This window comes from Protopterus annectens, chromosome 9.part0 (genome assembly GCF_019279795.1).
Source record: "Protopterus annectens isolate FY-2018-M chromosome 9.part0, PAN1.0, whole genome shotgun sequence".
In the NCBI taxonomy this organism is placed as follows: Eukaryota; Metazoa; Chordata; order Ceratodontiformes; family Protopteridae; genus Protopterus; species Protopterus annectens.
Window position 1 is genome coordinate 1,135,894,658 of NC_056743.1, and position 20,602 is coordinate 1,135,915,259.

Here is a 20,602-nt window from a genome sequence, read left to right on the forward strand (position 1 = left end):
GCGTGGGTGCATAACTTGCAACTTAAATGTTTGCATAAGTTAGTAGTCAGCAGTTTCTGGAATTCTGTACAGCATAAGATCCAGCAATATAGGCTAGTATTTGACTGGACACCATTTTAGTTTTCCTAATATACTTCATCTACGCTCCTTTGGGAGAGGGCAGCAGAATGTATTTATAAAGTCTGAAATTAAATTGCAGTTTTTTGAATTTTCCACATAAACATTTACTATTAGTGGGAGGGTTAAAAAGGTAGACCTGGAGAATGTTAGGGCTAACAACCTTTCAGACTTCAGGACTGAGGACTCTAGTAATGGTTTGACAAGCGTGTAATTCAGAATGATTCTGGCTGTGATCTACTTATGATACTTTTAAATGAACTCTGTAAGCTAAGTCACAGGCCAAATATCTAAAGCTTAAAATGTCACACAGCATAGTTCTTTCAGGAGCAGAAATTCACTGGGCAGTAGTAGAAGGTACGGTCAGGAGTTAGCTGGTTGAAGTGTGTGTTGAACAGCACAGTTTTAGCTTGTGCAGGAGAAGAACAAAATCAACTGCAAATCATATTAACGTCATCAGTGAATACATTTTCTGGTATGTATGGAGATTTAAAGATCTGGCAACTAGTCTGTAGACTTGGCCCATCTCATGTAATATTATTTTTCTTTTGGTCCACTTAACATCATTCTACTGGCCCATCTCCCCAGTGCTTTTCATCCACACTGGGTCTACCAGCTAATCTCCTTTCTGCTCAGACTAAGGGTATCCTGGGGGCTTGATTATCTTTGAGACATCTGGGGGATTTTATCTTTATATATCCTACCCGCTCCCCTCCCTGCATCCCTTCACCCACTGAATAAATCCAAGGGCAACACCCCTCTTTAGGCCTTGCATCCCCTTAGGGAGCATCACTGATAAATGCCCTCCCACCCAAAATGGGCACGCCACTCCCTCCCTGGTGATCCATCAGTTGCCGAGCTGCTAATCAGTCCCAGGGCATCAGGGTCACTTTATCCCTCTGTGCCACTGGGGAGGCTATCTAATGTAATATTATAAAGAAAACCGCAATGAAAGACCAAAGACTGAGCTGTGTGAAACTGCTGCATAGACATCCCTAGGTACAGCAGAGCTTGACTTTAAAGTATATACTTACATTTTTCTGGAGGCTTTCACTCCAAGATATATGATAGTATTCAGTTCTGTATCCTTAACTTTGAAATACCAGACACTCTATCTTTGATTTTTAAGTCATTATCAAGTATTCAGTGAAGTCAAGGACTTTGCACTTGTCAGAAGAAAGCCTTTTTGTCCAAACTTTATGAATGTATGCGTGAAGAGCCAAGTGGCTGGCATGGTACTGTATCCTTGCTTAAATCCATTACATTGAGCACTGAAATGCATAGCTTTGCCTATTTTTTTTTTTTTTGGTGGTATACCATATGCTCTGCTTTCTTACTACCATCTCTCCTCTATGCTTCCCCTATCTGAACTAAACTTCAAGTCTCACAACTATACATACAAACCCATGTATTTAATGCAGGCCAAAAGTCTGCATTTTGACTGTCATCCCCATAAAGGAGGTGTTTTAACAGCAGTTAATCTCCATTGCTCCTTGGAACAGTGAAGCTGGCTTGTGGACATTTAGACCTATTCATCCCCCACCCACCCCCCACGCATACTCTACCTTCCATCAATGGCACAGAGCCAAGTCATTAATATCATAGATTAGAATCCAGCCACTTCAGTCATGAGATGGTTAAATAAATCCATTCTTTGTAGGACTATTTAGTATCATCAAATCAGTTAAACATTGATTTTTGAACATCAAATTAGAAATATTGGTTTACTGAAATTCAGTTTCACAGGAACGGAATGATACCCTGGTAAGTGGTACTACATGATGCAGGTTTGGCTGGAATAGTAATGTTAAGCTAAGTGGTTCTTTGTTGGCAATGAGTTATCTTTTACATTTGTAATCTGATGTAAAGATAAGATATTGCCAGTGAAGACTCACAAACTGCTTTCTCAGCCAAAACTGCATTGTCTTAAACATCCGGACAATGCTTCTCAAGTTGAAAACCAGTACTGTTGGGGAATGGGTTGTTTTCAACTACTTTAAGAGAAGATCTTGAGCAGACTGCTTTAGCAGTATTAAACAAGTGGCAGCAGATAAAAAGCTTTTTGCTTCACAGTTCAGGTACACACACATTATTGGTATGAAAGACAGCTAATCAATCAGATATAAAACCTTGGTGAGTCAAATAATTTTAAGGTACAAGTATGGCAAACATCACTGGGGTATTTCTGTGGTGTGCTTTTTAAGAGCAATCCTGAAGTCCTTGAGAGTGGTAGTTACCCTGATGTCCTGGTGTACTTTCTTCCCGCATTCCTTTGCTAATGTAGAAAATGTTCTCTCAGCATGCTTTTATGTCTCTACATGTCATTCACACCTCTAATACTCCCACAGCACCTTAAATTCACTGCTAGCTCCGCAGTCACTTTTATGGGACTCATCTTGACCACTGACCATTGACCTATGCCTTGCATATAAGGCAATATCTGACCCTGCCTTAATGGAAATGCTGCACATTCGCAAGTCAAATGTTATGCATGTCACATGCTCAGGAGACCTTAACCTTGCATGTGACATCAATAGAACTTGCTGGAGGGACAGACTTTATCTTCCAGAGGTTATCTCATCTGTGGAACAGACTTCCAATCCATGTTAAGCAGAGCACCTCGTTGAACTTATTTAAGTGTAATTTGGACAACTGGATGAGAAACCATAAATTCGCCCCAAGGGTTCCACCCGTGTCCCTCTTAGATATGGGTAATAGGTGCTGATTTAGTGTCTACCAGTAACAGACACTCTTGGGAACAAGGGTTAACTTGGATAGGCTTGTAAGGGCCCTAGGGCCATTAGCCTAGTAACTTCCTATGATCCTATGATCGTATAATTTATTGCTGTAAAATCTTCAACCTGGTATTCTCAGCAAGGAAGAACTTTATCTTCACTGTAAACCTGATCGATGACCATAAAGTAACCTAGAAAGTAACTCACACAACTCATGGATCTATAGCCATGATCCTAGCAATGAAGGAGAACTTACTGCTGTTTGTGTATAATGTAGTTTGAGTGCCAAGTCACAGCTTTAACTGAGTCACACAGAGATAGCCAGTGACAAAAGGTGAGGTGATGCCTCAGCATTGTCTCCCCATAATTTTTTGGTTTTCCCATTCTTTCAATTACTATGAAAGGAAATACATCCATCATTACAGGTCTTTATTGCACCGCTATCCCTGGATAAAGGTCTGAGGTCTACTTTCCTCCCTTCTGACAAGGATGCTTCATCAGTTAACAGGAGCTACCAAGATGACCATAGACAAGCACCAGAAATATCCTTATTTGCATCGATACTCCTTTATTCCTACTGAGCTAAAGTATTTTTTTCTGAGAAACTGGTGGGTTCATATAATTCCTCAACTGACTGCTTATCCCTAAAGACTAAGGTGCTATTCCCAGAATTTACAATGTTCTAATACCACTACAAGAAGACTGTTTTCACAGGTCTTAGAATCCTTATACATCAAACTAATATAAATCTCACAAGATGGTAATTATTAGTGTATCTTATATTACTTTTGCACATATTTGCTTTTTATTTGTTATGCTGCTTGTGCTGTTTATAGTTTGAAAATGCTTGTCATTCATTAAAATGAAGTTATTGCATTGTAGAACATATTCCACCACTGTTGAGCTGTATCTTTTAATGCACATGCATCGATAAAAAATGAAGCCAGCCTGCTCATTTCAACAACAGCAGCTGTTAGGAATCATATGTTTCATAATACATTACACCTTGCCACTTCCCACCCTAGACTGTACCTTCCCTCCCAATGAAAGAAAAGCCAGTCAGACATGTCTCTCTGCATATCTCTTGGTAAAAAATGAAGCCAGCCTGCTCATTTCAACAACAGCAGCTGTTAGGAATCATATGTTTCATAATACATTACACCTTGCCACTTCCCACCCTAGACTATACCTTCCCTCCCAATGAAGGAAAAGCCAGTCAGTCATGTCTCTCTGCATATCTCTTGGGGTTTTTACCCCAAGTTATTCCCCACCACATGTACAGCTACCATGCCATAGTTACATTTGTCTGGTATAAGGGTCCAAGGGCCCTTGAAACATCTGAGATCCTGGCACTTGAAAGACAACACACACTCACTCTCACTCTCTCTTTGTCTAATATTGTAAGAAGGGAATTTTTGTCACAAATTATTAAAACATTTTTGTTTGTGGAGTGGTCAGGTGTACTGGCATTTAGACCCTGTGTCTCAGGGTGACTCTTTGTTAAACGTGATATAGTATGTGATGCAATGTTTGATTATGATTTTTGTTGCAACTTAATCATTCCAGGTTTATTAGGGTTTGGTAAGGATTTCTTTACAGCATCAGCATATGACATTATATTATGATTAATAGCTGGGTGTGTAATATATGGTATGTTAGAGCTATGCTCAAAGTTTGTTTTTTTTTTTTACTGTGAGACTTGATGGACTTCCATATCTCCTAAATATTAGCACCTCTCACAAAACAGTTACTTGTGTTTAACATGAGTTCATTACCTGTGGAAAAAGGCAATGCTACATTGCTTTAGGGTACCTAATATTATCTGGCTGGTGGCACATGAGAAACAAGTAATTTGACTTTTCATTTCATCCAGTATGAAGAAAAACTTGATTTGATTTATGAAGGGTTGCAGAGTTCAAATAAAGTAAAGATTTACAGTTTATTAAGACAGTTATTGGTTTAGGAGCAGATAGCGTAGCTATGCATGAATATGAATGTCTGTTTAGGTAAATATGTAATTTAGGTTTATATTTGAGTCTGATAAGACCATCTGAGAAACCTTGCATAGCAGTAGTGTTGAGTTTATTTGTAGTGGCTGAGAGCTGATTTGTGCAATGTTGGGCCACTCAAAGGTGCTACAAGTTAGATTTAGAGTGCTAGGTTCTCCACTCAGCACATTATATAGTTATGCAGAGCTTGATACTCCTGTATAGAATAACAGACTATTTGCTAAAAGGATTTGACTGAGTTAGTTTCATTAGGAAAAGTTACAAATCAAAGTACCTGCATTTATGAAGGGCACATTTCAAACCAGTGCACTAAGTACAGAGCTGTCCAGTTCAAAATAAAGAGGGAAAATGAAGGAAAAACTATGCAAATACCTAAGCCCTAACCAGTAGTGTTTTTCTTCCCAAGAGCTGCAGCAAATACCCTACTGACACAAGAATAACTGCTACTAGCTCTACATAACTCACACATCTGGCCAGAACTGGCTGCTCGCTGTAACCTTGAAAAATGACTAAGTACATAGCAAATAAGTGCAGCAAAACTGATTAATTCACTTAGCAGAGAAATCACATGAAATACAGTACAAACTGCAAAATGACTTCAATTAATAGCAACACTTTCAAATAAAGAACAAAGTACAATAAAAATGCAGAAAATGATAGAAATCAATAAAAATGTATGTACATAGCTAGGCACAGCACAGAAGCTATTTGAAAGGGTCTATATTAAATTCTCAAAAGCCGACAATGTCGAATCTGACATTGTCGACACAGGAATAGCGAAACTGCAGAACACCAAACAAGTAAACGGAAATCTCCGTAAGGGAGACATCTGTTCAATGTAGTGCAGTCTTGGAGTTGGTATATTTAAGTAGCGGGGGGTGTAGGGGCACAGCCCCCCACATGGGTGGTGCAGGGGGGCTTGCCCCCCTGCCTACACCCTTTAGTTTTTTTCTTTTTGTTTTTATTTTTTTTGTGAACATTCGATGTTTTAACAGTTCGATCACTTTAGTGATTCGAACTGTTAAATATTTGATGTTCTAATATAGACCCATTTGAAATGCAGCACAAACTCTACAAAGACTTCTATTAATAGTTGTAACTTTCGATTCAGAGAAAACACTGTAAAATTCAGACTCATTGACAGGAACAAGTCAAAAACTGATTTAAAGAGCTAGGCAACTTTACATTAGTAGAATAAGTGCACTTCCCTGTTTACTAATGCAAAATGGAGTGAAAATGACACTTTCCTTGTTTTTTTTTATCTTGTGCATAGCAGAACAGCTTCCTAGAGTCTTAGAATGGTTTATTAACATAGGTACTATGAATTAATGCTGTCTAAAGGAAAACACCCCAAAATACAATTTTTTTTTTCTTGCTTGTCATGCGTCTCTCCAAGATTATATCAGCTTTCAGTCTTGGCTTTCCATGACACCCTATGTATTTTGGGGCCACTGCAACTGCTTATATGGGTAGGTCCCAAGGCTGCCCACAGGCAGATGCACCCCCCTGGAATTGGCTGGCTGGGAGATTAATCTTCTTTTAATTAAAAAAAAAATCTTCATCTTCTGCGCCCACACTGAATTTTAACTCCTGAAGACGTCTGGACTGCGGATGTATGTACAAGTGAGAGGGAGGTGTGTGCATGTGCATGCTTAAGTGTTTAAGAGGTGTGTGTGTGTGTGTGTGTGTGTGTGTGTGTGTGTGTGTGTGTGTGTGTGTGTGTGTGTGTGTGTGTGTGTGTGTCTGTGTGTGTGTGTATATGTTTGTGTGTACGTCAGAGGGAGGTAGAGGTATATGTAAGAGGGTGGTTTATATCTCACAATTATCCCGATTTCTGCCTCATATTTTTGGTTTGTTTCTCATTAAATTGTGTTTTTTCTGGAAAATCATTGAGGACTGAAGTCAGAAAATAATGGCAGTCATTTCAGTTTTAGACTTTGTATTATCAGAAAATCCATACTAATGTAAACCTTGTTGTTCTATCCACTTTCTAAGGAGGTAGGTATGTGTGTTCATACTGCTCAACTGTACACATTTTCACAGAATGTCCAGATTTTTGCCTTATATTTTTGGTTTGTTCCTCATACAAATTCTGTTTTTTTTTCTCTTTTTACAAATCACTGGGATGAGCTAAGGATTAGTTACTAAATAATGACACGCATTAGAGTTTCAGACGTCCTATCCTTCAGAAAATGCATTTTAACATAACTCCATATATTCTAGTAACTTTCTAAATGTGTCCCTAGTTTTGGGCCTTTGTCCCTAACATTATAACAGTCTTTCTCCAGATTTCTTATACTAAGAGATTAGCAGGTATGGGGTGTGGGTGCATGTGTGTGTGTGTGTGTGTGTGTGTGTGTGTGTGTGTGTGTGTGTGTGTGTGTGTGTGTGTGTAAGTGGGAGGTAGCATACCCCTCAGCTGTCCAGCTTTTGCAGAATGCCCAGATATTTGCCACATATTCCTCCTGAAAAGGATTGAAGTTGCTAAATAATGACAGACATTTGATTTTTAGACATCATACCCTCTAGAAAAATGCATACTAACACAAATCCTGTTATTCTAGCAAATTTCTAAGTTCATTAGAACAATATTTATAATCTGCCCCTATTTATTTTAGGCTTTGTCCAGATTTCTTGCACTAAGAGGTTGAGGCGTGTGTGTGTGTGTGTGTGTGTGTGTGTGTGTGTGTGTGTGTGTGTGGGTGTGTGTGTGTGTGTGTGTGTGTGTGTGTGTGTGTGTGTGTGTGTGTGTGTGTGTGTGTGTGTGTGTGTGTGTGTGTGTGTGTGTGTGTGTGTGTGTGTGTGTGTGTGTGTGTGTGTGTGTGTGTGTGTGTGTGTGTGTGTGTGTGTGTGTGTGTGTGTGTGTGTGTGTGTGTGTGTGTGTGTGTGTGTGTGCCCTAGTTAGTGTTAGTAGGTGGAATTTATTTTCAAGTGCATTTTCAAGGAATTGTGAGTTTCAATGGAGAAGTTTACTGCTGCCCATGCTAAGGCTGCTTAAAATGTACAACTGTTTTGTTTAGCAAATGGTATCTCTATTGTGGTATAGAACTTTAAAGCAGTGTTAGAAATACAGCAGGTATAGAAGGCTATAGGTTCTTCTCCCACAGCATGTAAATTTGTATTTTAAAGGGGGTGGGGTGCTGCAGTCCTGAGTATGTCCTCCTTTGGATGAGATGTGTAGTAACTATAAACCTGTTTTTCAGCTTGCCACCCATTCCCTATTGCAATATATCAATTTACCATTTTTTTATGTAACATAGGCAATTTTATTCTTCAAGGGCAACAGGCACAGAATTTGTAGATGAAATACCGAAATATAAAGTTGTTTTCTAGCAATAAGCTCTTTATTAGTTTCAGATCTCTTTATTGTGGAATTATGTGTACTTTTGTGGTGGTGCAGTGGTAGCGTTGTTGCCTCACAGCAAGAGGTTCTCCCATTCGATTCCCGGCTGAAGTGTGGGGAGTGCCTTCTGTATGGAGTCTGCATGTCCTCCCTGTGGTTGGGTGAGCGTTCGAAAGACATGCATAAATGGGCGTGCCTTCGTTGAAGGTTGGACGTCGAACTGCACCTTGGCGTTCGTGAAAATCTACTGCCAATCATTAGCGGACCGGAGTTCCGCTGTGGCGACCCCTAACCAGGAAAAGCCGAAAGACAACAACATTCAGATGACTTACTTCTGCAGAGATTGCGCATATTGACTGATATTGGTGAATTGTAATGACAGAAGTTTGAGTGGCCTTTTATGGTTGAAATGTTCTGAATTGAGCAGTTTGTCATTAATGGTTCATATGTTTTGTTTCATTGCATACTGGAAAAACTATAAATTTAAAACACACTCTAACAAGTGGTGCAGTATTATACAAGGGATATAATTCAATTATTATATATTACACCCCCCCTGCAAAAACATCCTGTGGGCTCCCCTGTGTAGGACCCCAGAAATACACCACATCTAGACTTGTCTTCTCCATTAGCAGTATTTTAAGTGCCACCTGGTTTCAGCCAGAGGGAATTTTAACCCAGCCCTTGTATATCCTGCAGATTCCCCTTTGTGTAAGGTGGTAGGACGTAATTTACACAAGTGAGAGACTTTAATAATGTAGCAGCAAAAACTTAAAATGTCCCTAATGCAGGTTGCATCATTTCATAATATTTACTCCTAATCCTTCAGTCTTTTTTTCCTGTTCTGACTTGCGGAAATATGTCTAGGAATCTTATGGTAAACAGAACCTCGACTTATGAAAAACTGATCACTTGTGCCTCCATTTGCTATGTCACTAGACTCCAGTGTCACTCCTTTCAGCTTCCATAGACTGCCATGACCTGACCCCCCATCTTGATACCAGAACCTTACAGTTTCTGAATCTGTTATGTGTATACACTTTAATTTGAAATACTCTCCTTATTAATGGACCATCATTACAAATCATAAAATTGTAACTGCTTACATGCAGTGCCAGTGCTGTGAATGTTACCAGAAGCAATCCAAAAACAGACACACACGCACACACACACACACACACACACACACACACACACACACACACACACACACACACACCTTCAGTCTTATACCACTGCATTACCTGTAAGCTTCTGCTTGCTGGTGACTAATCTGCAGACCAGGAGCATTGATCCAAACACGGGACAGATAATCCTGCATTGGCCACTCAATCCCATCCTCCCTCACCCATTTTACCCAGTGTTTGGTCCATCACTCATACTCAGGTCATTTTGGTAATAGCCTGGGCTTTATTCCTCTGTGCTACAGAGGCAGGACTTTATCAAATTGATTTTCTACAACATTTTTAATACGCAACTTTGAAGCATTTCCTCATTCAGAGCAAGATTAGTTTAATATGACAGTTTTTCCAGTAACCATATCCAAATTAGACACATCCATGGCAAACTTAAACAGTACAGGATACGGGACAGTTTAGAGCAAGAATTCTCCACTGCAATGCTCAATGGAAGATGACATGCTAATGTGCTGAGAGCTGGGTGGAGCATCTCTGATGATTGTATTATAAGGAGTCGTAAACCACTTAATTTATGTAGCACATCAAGTGGACGGTGACAACCACAACAGTTCCACTATTTGTACTAGGTGGGGCAATACTCGGTGAAAAAAAATAATTAGCACCCTTTTCTAATGTTGCTGTGTTTCTGTGACATACTGTCATCCCAGTGTCAGCAGTGGGGAGTATGAGAACAACTGGTGAACCTGAGACTTCCATGGAATGAAGTCATGTTCCCCATGTTACCTTACAAGGCTGTGCATGTTTCCTGGATTTCCAAGTAACAGTAGGTACTTCAAGCAGAAGGTAACAGATGTGGGTAAATTTGGCAAGGAATCACATGTAAATCAAAGGAAAAAATCAAGCTTAAAAATATGAAATTGTAGAATAAGCAAGCAGAGATACTTTACAGTGGCATCATTTATCTAAACTGCTGTCCAATTTGGACCAGAACAGAAGTTTTTAAAACTATGCATGTCTATATCACTATCTATATATATCTATCCATATATATATATATATATATATATATATATGGGTCTAGGATTATTCACTGAAACACATTTGACTGTGCACAATTCACTGAAAGCTCAAGTCACTGAATACACAATTCACGGAAACACATTTCACTGAAAGTTATATATGGCCTTTTCCTCACTGTAGTGTGACCCTGGAGTTAGTATATATAGTAAGGGGGGTGTGGGGGGCATTTTAAATATTTTGAACTATATACATGGATACTTGCAATTACAATAAATTACTCTTTTCTGAACATAATATATATCCAAACTGTGTGGAGGGCTACGCCCCCACACCCCCCCTTACTACATATACTATCTCCAGGGTTGCACTACAATGGGGAAAAGGCCATATATAACTTTCAGTGAAATATGTTTCAGTGAATTGTGTTTTCAGTGAATTGAGCTTTTAGTGATTTGTGCACAATCATTTGACTTTCAGTGAATAGTCCTAGACCCATATATATATATATATATATATATATATATATATATATATATATATATATATATATACATACATACACATATATATATATATACACACACACACACACACACACACACACACACACACACACACACACACACACACACACACACACACACACACATGCACACACCATGTATATATATATCTACATTTTATATTGAAATACACACACGTATTTGGCCTTTACCAGATAATGTTTGCAACTTGCTGAAGATGGACCAAAAATGGTACAGCCTAATATAATCTATAGCTGTACTTATGTACTTATACCACCTCAAATATAAACTTGCATTTGGTTCAAATGAAGGTATAAAGTGACGAACAAGTGATAAACAAACAGGCTAGATGCTCAGTTCAGGACATACATTCACCCTTGCAGTAACTTAATATGAGGGAATGTTATAGGATGTGCTTCAAATCATTACTAAAATACTTCCTCTCTGCTTCCTAGGTTTGTCCCTGCTCATCATCTGGGACACAGCTGTACTAAAAACATTTAGCATCTAACTTATACCTCTCTTTAGAGCACTAAATCTCTTAACCTGCTCATTTCCATCTAATACTTCACTTTATAGCTGTAGTAATTAAACTACTATACTTACTTCTAATTATCAGAACCAAATTACTATTCCGTTACTACTTCTGTATTAACACTTAAATCTGTTTACCCCCACTAGTACCTCACTCAGTTGTATCTCTTAAATTACTCCTACCTGTCTTATAAGCCACTCTTCTATCTGTAAATTTTCAATGCAATACTTTCATACTAATGTTTGTGAGTATCAATGCAACATTTATTATACTGATTATTATGTATTCTCTGAAACAAGATTATAAAATTTGTTACTGTAAATATAGTTTGCATTAAATAGGATACTTTGGAGCTTTTGTTCCCTGGCGTCTGCTGAAAAAGGGCACCTGTGTCCAGTTGGACTTTCACAGTAAATAAATATCAATAAGTAAATATGTCTTCCTAGAAGGAAGCCATTTCTATTCACCGTGTCATCAGTTTCATTACTTATGGCTTCATCTCCTGCTCTCTGGTGTCAGACATTATAGGTGTATGTACCTAAGAATATCTGCCCCATGAGTCTGTATGCATTTTGTTTGCAAATATGTATTTTATTACTAATAGTTCACTTTTCATTTTATCATTCTTCTTATTTTGCTTTACTTGATGAGTTGGAAAAAAAGTTCAAAGATGTCATAAAAAAGATTGCAAATAAATAAGTAATATCACCCAGTGGCTTCAGAGCTATGCTCATATGAAGAAGTCTTATTAAGATCTATACTTATCACATCTCAATGACCAATAGAGCTACTTACTGTGAAAAGTCATAAGAGGTGCAGGAGGTCTGGCAGAAAAGTCATAGTGTTCATAATCTGAATCTGAGTCTTCCTCAGGAGGACGTGTGACAATAACAGATGGTGCTGTGAATAAATAACTTAGACACATTAGAATGAAGCCTCTGTATCACTCAGCAAAATGAATAAATAAATATAAACTACAGTGCCAAACTGATGTTTGTAATAAAAGACAAGAAAAAAAAATTATATGACACCTTTTGCTAGAAAAATGGTTTGTCAGTTGGGGACTATGCAAAGACTGTCCAGTCAGTTCCACTGTCCAGTCCATTCCAGTTAATTTGACTGCATGGAGTTTAGGCAAGAATTATACACTTGGGAAAGTTTTATCTTTCCATTTAACTTTAGTGACTTTGAAAGTAGTTATTTTGGAAAAGGGGTACAAGTTTAACCACGTATGAGGATGTGAAGAGAAAACCTCCTACATTAAAACTGAATATACCTTTTGCCAAAGGGCATTTTAGTTACATAATCTTGTTCAAATAGTCATCAGGCAAACAGCCTTTGATCTGATGGCTAATTTCCTAGCTGCAGAGTAGTTACAAAGAAATACCTTGGACTTTTCATTTAATGCATTTGCAACTAATACATACGTGGGATTCTCTTAAGGCCACAAGTAACACTTACAAATCTGTTTCTTCATTTAGTGACATCCTCATTCACTCATACATTCATTTTCTAATATCTGTTTTTTTTTTTTTTTTCATTTTGGAATCATGAGGGTCTTAGCACCTGTCCTAGAACTCGCTGAGCTTAATGTACAGAACCAATTCTGCATGAAACATCAGTCTATTACAGGATGTGCACATGTAATACTTGATGTCTGCATGTTGGATGTTTATGGATGTCTACTGAGATCCTGAGATAAAATAAATTCAAATACGGCAATATCTACTAACTGAAAGACTGCAGTAACTTATTTTCCCAGTCTGCGATACAGCAGTCTTTCTTAAGGTATACAAATATAAGTGCCACAAATAAATCCGAAGGAGGTAGGGCGTACACTACCGAAGTAGTGGAATCCGGCAATATCTCCCACAGCCAAACGTTGGTACCACAGCAAAAAATGGTAACACAGCAAAAAAATGACTGAAGCAATACAATGCCTTTACACTGAAATAAAGGCTTCGACAAAGGTATTCCGTGCTGTCCACAACTGTTGTTTATTTCAAATATAACCTAGGTTTCGTCCGCGACCCGGACTTCATCAGATAACATAAAATACTAAATACACACTTCTTATATACCATACACAATCACCCCATCAATTAATCAATCATTCAATTATTTAAATTTTTGAATTGTTTAAAAACAGCTCCATTTAAAAACATATTTTATAATAAATATAAACTTGTAAATAGTGAATATTTATAACACAATATGTTGCACAGCAAACCAAATATATATATATCTATATGTATATCATCATTAAATACAAAAATAATATACCATATTAAAAATCATGTATATAATCCTGTGTATGTCAGACCTAAAAAAACAACAAACTATGTACTAAATAATACATCATATACCTAATAAATATCCAATACAATTTTGTAGTATATGAAATCATTATTCTGACAATACCAAATATACTACTCATGTAAATATATATATATGGTACACTAACCAAACACACATATATGTGCTGATGTTAATATAAATACATACAAAATATACACAATAAATTAAAAACTAATTAAAACTAATTTAAAAACATAGACTTGTAACTTATACTAAACCCATACCAAAAAATATATATTTATTTTTATTTTAATTATTTATATATAAAACTAATATTCATCTGCCCTAAATACTATACGTACTATCTCCCTTTAATATGTCTTAATCTAAGTATAGGTTTTATACTACAACACTCATTAATACCAGGCCAATTATATGCATTCAACTTAATTTGTATTTTTAATTCTTCTGCATCCAGATCATAGGTAGTGATCCTACCTTGTTTGTCTTTAATAATTTGGGATGCACCAAAAAATCTAAAGTAATGGTTACTATTCTGCGTAACATGCCTTGCCAATGCATTTGTGCACTTGGATTTTTTAATGTCACTCAAGTGCTCCCTAATTCTGTCCCTCATGTGTCTGCTGGTCTTACCGACATAAAACGCTTCACATAGCTGACATATAGCAATATACACCACATTAGATGAATAACAATCAAAATGACCCCCTATTCTGATATTGCAATGGTTGACCAAAACCTTATTACCCGTGGTATTAATATATGGGCATATGGAACATCTACCACATTTAAAATTACCCAATTTCCTATTAGTGGTTCCTTCATTGTTATAAGTGGCCATCTCAAATAATTTTTTAAAAGATACATCCTTTTTATAAATATATGTAATGTTTCCCTGAAATATTTTACCAAAACTATTATCCATATTCATCACATGCCAATTTTTATCTATTATTTTCTTAATAATATATGCAATATCATTATATGTTGTTATATAAAAAGGAATAGAACTTAAATCAAACTGTCTATTTGAATGTCTCTCATTTACCATATTGTCCTCAGACATAAAACCACCAATTATAGATTTATACACACCTGTATCTCTCTTAACCTTGACCTCATTCAAAACATTATTACATAACTCATCTGGGTAACCACGATTAATAAAAAGGGACTTCATAAAATTCAATTCCACATAAAATTCATCCATATTGCTCACCATTCGTGCTGCCCTGACCATCTGGCCTTTTACTATGGCCTTTTTCTGATGGTCAGGGTGCCAACTTGCATAATGCAAGTATGAATTTGAAAAAGTTGATTTTCTAAAAATATTAGACTCCAATTTCCCTCTACTCCTATCAACTGTAAGTTTAACATCTAAATATGTAATAGTGTCCTTATTCATATCATGTGTGAACGACAAAAACCAAATACTACTATTAATATACTCAATGAAGGCTTCTAGTACAATTTGCTCCCCTTCCCAATGTGGTGTATATTGCTATATGTCAGCTATGTGAAGCGTTTTATGTCGGTAAGACCAGCAGACACATGAGGGACAGAATTAGGGAGCACTTGAGTGACATTAAAAAATCCAAGTGCACAAATGCATTGGCAAGGCATGTTACGCAGAATAGTAACCATTACTTTAGATTTTTTGGTGCATCCCAAATTATTAAAGACAAACAAGGTAGGATCACTACCTATGATCTGGATGCAGAAGAATTAAAAATACAAATTAAGTTGAATGCATATAATTGGCCTGGTATTAATGAGTGTTGTAGTATAAAACCTATACTTAGATTAAGACATATTAAAGGGAGATAGTACGTATAGTATTTAGGGCAGATGAATATTAGTTTTATATATAAATAATTAAAATAAATATATATTTTTTGGTATGGGTTTAGTATAAGTTATAAGTCTGTGTTTTTAACAATTAGTTTTAATTAGTTTTTAATCTATTGTGTATATTTTGTATGTATTTATATTAACATCAGCACATACATGTGTGTTTGGTTAGTATACTATATATATATATTTACATGAGTAGTATATTTGGTATTGTCAGAATATGATTTCATATACTACAAAATTGTATTGGATAATTTATTAGGTATATGATGTATTATTTAGTACATAGTTTGTTGTTTTTTTAGGTCTGACATACACAGGATTATATACATGATTTTTAATATGGTATATTATTTTTGTATTTAATGATGATATACATATAGATATATACATATTTGGTTTGGTGTGCAACATATTGTGTTATAAATATTCATTATTTACAAGTTTATATTTATTATAAAATATGTTTTTAAATGGAGCTGTTTTTAAACATTTTTAAAAATTTAAATAATTGAATGATTGATTAATTGATGGGGTGATTGTGTATGGTATATAAGAAGTGTGTATTTAGTATTTTATGTTATCTGATGAAGTCCGGGTCGCGGACGAAACCTAGGTTATATTTGAAATAAACAACAGTTGTGGACAGCACGGAATACCTTTGTCGAAGCCTTTATTTCAGTGTAAAGGCATTGTATTGCTTCAGTCATTTTTTTGCTGTGTTACCATTTTTTGCTGTGGTACCAACGTTTGGCTGTGGGAGATATTGCCGGATTCCACTACTTCGGTAGTGTACGCCCTACCTCCTTCGGATTTATTTGTGGTGTTTAGTTTTTTGTCACATTATCAAGTATACAAATATAAGTGGCAGAGGTTTGGGGTCCAGCTCTTCATGTCATGGGGTGCAAACATGTTTGAAAAAAAATATAAGTGAGTTTTGGAGTTAGCTATAGTTCTGATGAATTGTGTGCTTTCTGATATGTCAGAAGTTACATTGTCACATCTTGCACTCGTGATATGACTCCCTCACTCACACACTACATATACATACATGGGAAATTCAGAGAATGACCAAGTCATCAAATAGCGAATCTTTTGGGTGAATACAGAACACAAGTGAAAACCCACACAGATGAAGTGAGAACATACAGACTCTGCATAAAAGGGGCAGGATGGGAATAAGACTGGGCAACTAAGAGCTATAAGGCAAGAATGCTATCCCAACATGATTGAGCTATTGCAACATAACTTTCAGAGAGTGAGCACTTGCAGTCTTCTGTCTATTCCTTCAGATTTATGCTCACTGTTACATTCAATTCATACAATGGAACTTAAAGGAATACCCCTAATTTTATATCACTATAAGGACAAAGTAGATGTGCATAGCTACTTCTCCTATAATACATATGCCAACTACACAATAATGAAACATAAACAGATAAATAGCAATGTAGTTAAACCTATATGATCAACACTTCCATCTGGTATAGAAACGGGCCTTTATACTGTTCTGCAATGTCCAGTAACATTTTAACTCTTTTGTGATGCTTTTTTGTCCAGACAAGGATGGTTAAAATTATCACCTATTTACAGAGGGTGTAACACATTACAATGGTAGGCAATTGTCTTGAATATCAAAGTACACAAGCAGCTGTGATGGGATTCATATCCATGCTTACTGAAGATATTGGGTTTATGTCAAATAAATGAGTGGCTACATTGTTGAACGTCATCTCATCGACAATGCAGTCCATCAACCCCCCCCCAAGTACCCCCCACTAGTTATATATACTGACTCTGTGATTGCACTACAGTGGGGAAAAGGGCAAATTTCCTGATACCTACTGTAACATGATCGCAGTCACAATGGTTCGATGGCCTGCATTGTCAATGAGATGACATTCGACAATGTAGCCACTGGATTATTTGACATAGACCCAATGATATCTAACTCAGTAGCAGCCTATGTGTTTCAGCAGTGCTGTATAGTCTTTGTCTTCCAAGTCACTGAGCAGAACGAATGGGCAGAGTATAAAAATAGTGTCTTTCTGTAATATCTTTCATCCATCTTGGACTATTATGTTAATGATTATGTAAGATAGTAAGTCAGTGTGCGTTACTATATGGACAAGTTATTTTACAAGTATGAGGCATACTTGTCTTTGGTGCAGAAAGTTGTGAGGTCTATTCCCTCACAAGGAAGATGGATTACTTGCATTGCAATGCAGCATAAAGGGAGTGTTACACTTCTGCATGTGTCATTCTTTGGATGAGTCATTAAACCAAGGTCACATCTGCTTGATTTGGTTCATAGGTTCATAGGTTGGTACCAGGCTATCAACCCTAGGGCCTATACAAGCTTAGCCATAACAATGCCCTGGCTATTTCTTCCTACAGTATTTACTTCCCTGGACCCCTGTCTAGCAGGGTGACTGACGGGATCTCTGGGGTGAATTTCCTATCTCCCATCCAATTATCAAGGTTCCTTTTGAACAGGGCCAAATAGGCACTCTGCTTGACATGTATGGGCAATCTATTCCAAAGTCTGTGGAGTCTCTGAGTCAGGAACCTATCCCTCCAGCATGTTTTGCTGGTAGCTTAAGTGGAAGTAAGAAGTCCCATGGCACCTACTAAAAAAGAGAAGTCGACCTTTATTTACCAAATCAAATGTACTTATTTACAGGCACATATATACATTTATATATTTTTTACTGTTTATTATTTTCTAATAACATTTTCATTAGTTTTTCCATATTTGACTACCACTCTTTCTTCCACAACCATAATCTAATTTTTTGCTATATATCTGCAAAATGCATTTGCCATTAAACAAAATTGCATTCAATCTTTCATTCCAAATAACCCATAGAACATAAACTAAATTCTTGTATACCATCCTCACATGTTATTTCTTCTTGTTTTTATAATAATCATACATAATCATATTCATATCTATATAATTTGTCATTAATATTTTCAAACATTTTTTTCTCACAAAACATTTTGTAGAGTTTCACTGCTCTTTAATATTTAAGAAAACATGTTGCCTCTTCCTCGCCACAAAATAAACACACTATTTCCACTTTTTTATATGATATTTATATGATATTATATCTCCAGATTCTCCTTTACTGATAACTTATTTATTACCAGTCTCCATAAGAAATTCTGACACTCTACTATCTTAGTACACCACATTTTCCTTACTTTCATTGCTTTAGTCACCTCTTCTGGTAAATTTTTCATGGATTTACACAATAATATTGTTTAAGCACATTATTATATTGCATCCTTCTATCTTTCTCTAGATCATCAGTTTTTATTTTCAATGTTAATATTTTTTTTGATAATTTTATTTTTTTTTCATTTACTTATTCTTTTTCTATTTTCTTTATTTTCATTTCCCAGAACTTTTTGTACTTATATTTAAACTTTCTTATTATTAGTTGTTCTTTCTCTTCCTTTGCCCACTTTAATACTCTACAGGAGTTAAAAGAAGCAGAATAAACAACTTGATTTAGCATCCCCAATCCCCCTTTATCTTCACTCATATACAGCATACCTCTTTTCACTGAGTTTAATTGTTAACCCCATATGAAAGAAAACACCAACTGCACAATTTCCTTTTCATATTTTCTAGGATCATATAAAAATTTGACATATATGCTTTTTTCCCATTAATACAGTATTCACCAGATAAACCTTTTTCCTGAATGCTAATTTATACATCTACAGATGACATATTTCTTTAATTTCTTTTATCAAACTCTCTCATTTATATAATAATTACATCATTTTCCCCAAATTTTATCCCTAGCAAAGACACTTTATCCATTAAAAAATACATACACCCAATTTTCACCACATCATCCAAACACTTACATTTATCTTTATTCAATAATGTATAATTTTCCTTTAAAATTAAATTGAAACCAAAACGTTCCTCATTCATATTTTCTTCTTAGCAAAGACAGGTATATCATTTGCATATCTCAAAACTACTAGAATTACCAACTCCTTTTGCATCACATATCTAGCATCTCTCTTTCTGTAAGTTACTTCAGTCACTACTGTATTCATTACCAGTGCAAACAACATTCCACACATGGGACATTCTTATGTTATACCACACTTTATGCATATTTCTTTACTCAGCCACCTATTCACTAACACTCTCACTCCATTATTTTGATACGCTGACATACACACCCTACTAATTCTGCTACCTATTCCACACTTTTCCATAACATCCCACAAAGCATCATGTCTTTCATATCAAATGCCTCGCTACTATCAGCTACCATAAGTTTTACATCCTCCTTTTACTTACAACATCATCCATAATTTCTGCCTCAACCAATAACAATTCTTGACATCCTTTCCCTTTTATATCATATAGACTTCCTTCTATAATATCCCTCATCCTTCCTTCCATTCTCCTCTGTAATATTCTCATAAAAATGTTAAAATCTGTTATTGAGTGTGATGGGTCTCCAATTTTTATTTCATTCTTTTCATCCTTCTTCTACATAAATTTTAATGTCCCAGTACATAACTTTTTGTAAACAAACCCTTCCTTCAATCATTCATTCAGTGCATTTACAAAATAGCTTTTTGCCAGTCCATTAATTTCTTGTGCATTTCATGCAGTATACCATCTGGGCCTGGCACTGAATCAACAGTCACTTCGATCATGTTCCTTTTCCTCTCCTATTATGCTTTTTTTTTGTTGTTTGTTTTTTTATTTCCTTCAGTATACTAATATCCTCCTTTACTATTTCACCCAAATATACAGATACCTTCCCTGTCTTATAAATGATATCTCTGCCTAAATAGTAATGCCTTAATGTTTTTCTTGATTTTATATATAAATATTTATTTTTCGATTTCATTATACTTTCTTGTATTATTCTCTAAATTCTGTAATACATTTCTATACATTTTCACATACATCACTTTCTCTTTCTAACACCATCCTTCCATTGGAAAAAAAATCACTTTTTATAT

At 36.0% G+C, this 20,602-nt stretch overlaps 1 protein-coding gene across 3 annotated transcripts in view; it reads right to left on the bottom strand.

Moving 5' to 3' along the window:
* The window catches only part of CD6 (CD6 molecule), a 351,671-nt gene that overhangs the window by 129,623 nt on the left and 201,446 nt on the right, over nucleotides 1–20,602 (bottom strand). For all 3 annotated transcript variants that reach the window (XM_044083993.1, XM_044083994.1, XM_044083992.1), the window contains exon 9: nucleotides 12,218–12,322. In XM_044083993.1, coding sequence (XP_043939928.1) covers nucleotides 12,218–12,322 — 105 coding nt within the window. The remainder of the gene's footprint in view (nucleotides 1–12,217; nucleotides 12,323–20,602) is intronic.